The sequence below is a fragment of the Carlito syrichta genome, unplaced genomic scaffold, assembly GCF_000164805.1.
Source record: "Carlito syrichta isolate Samal-C Ts95f unplaced genomic scaffold, Tarsius_syrichta-2.0.1 Scaffold304335, whole genome shotgun sequence".
NCBI lineage: Eukaryota > Metazoa > Chordata > Mammalia > Primates > Tarsiidae > Carlito > Carlito syrichta.
In genome coordinates, this window is record NW_007248431.1 from 377,275 (window position 1) to 377,910 (window position 636).

A 636-nucleotide genomic window follows, 5' to 3' on the forward strand; every position below is an offset into this window, starting at 1 on the left:
CTACAAGGAGGTCATGCGAAAAGAAGCCTGGAAACCGAGGCTGTGACCACCAGCACCTAGTGCAGGGCCAGAGGAGCTTCTCAGAGACAAAAGCTCTGGAGCTGACGCCCAGCTAGAGAGATCCTAGACAGAAAGGCCATGGAAGTGCTGAACAGGTCAGCAGAGGCCTGGAAACAGGAGGTGGGGAAATGCTCGGATCAAGTCAGGCCCTCATGCCCAGGATGCCTGGGCCTGGGAGTCCTGAGGCTGCAGGACAGCTCCACTCTGCCTGGGCTGGTCGAGCCTCAGGTCCTTTCCTGGCGGGCAGGCTGGTGGCTGGGTGCCGAGGGGACAGCACTGACCCGGTGGCCTGAACTTCTCCGACGTGTCCTCGGCTCCCTCGGCTCCCTCGGCCGGCCAGGCCCCGCCCCCGGCCCTCCCTGCGCCCGGCCGGTGCGCAGGGAGGTCGGAGGAGCGGGCACTGCCCACCCTCCGGATGTATAAGCGTCCTGGCCAGAGGCGGGCGGTGTGCGCGGGTGCGCATGACGCTCGGGCTGCCGGGCTGCGCGGCCTGGGCGGCGTCCGTCCGCTCTGGTTTTGGGGCACGACAGTGAGCTGACCTCAGGGTCCTGTGGGGCGTCTGCCCGAATTGGGTCC

General features: G+C 67.0%; 1 protein-coding gene across 1 annotated transcript in view; it reads left to right on the top strand.

Annotated features, from left to right (window-relative positions):
* The first annotated feature begins 475 nt into the window (after positions 1 to 475).
* TBX1 (T-box 1) overlaps positions 476 to 636 on the top strand; it is a 6,650-nt gene continuing 6,489 nt past the window's right edge. Inside the window, exon 1 of the mRNA XM_021713191.1 lies at positions 476 to 589. Within this exon, the coding sequence (XP_021568866.1) occupies positions 476 to 589 (114 nt within the window). The remainder of the gene's footprint in view (positions 590 to 636) is intronic.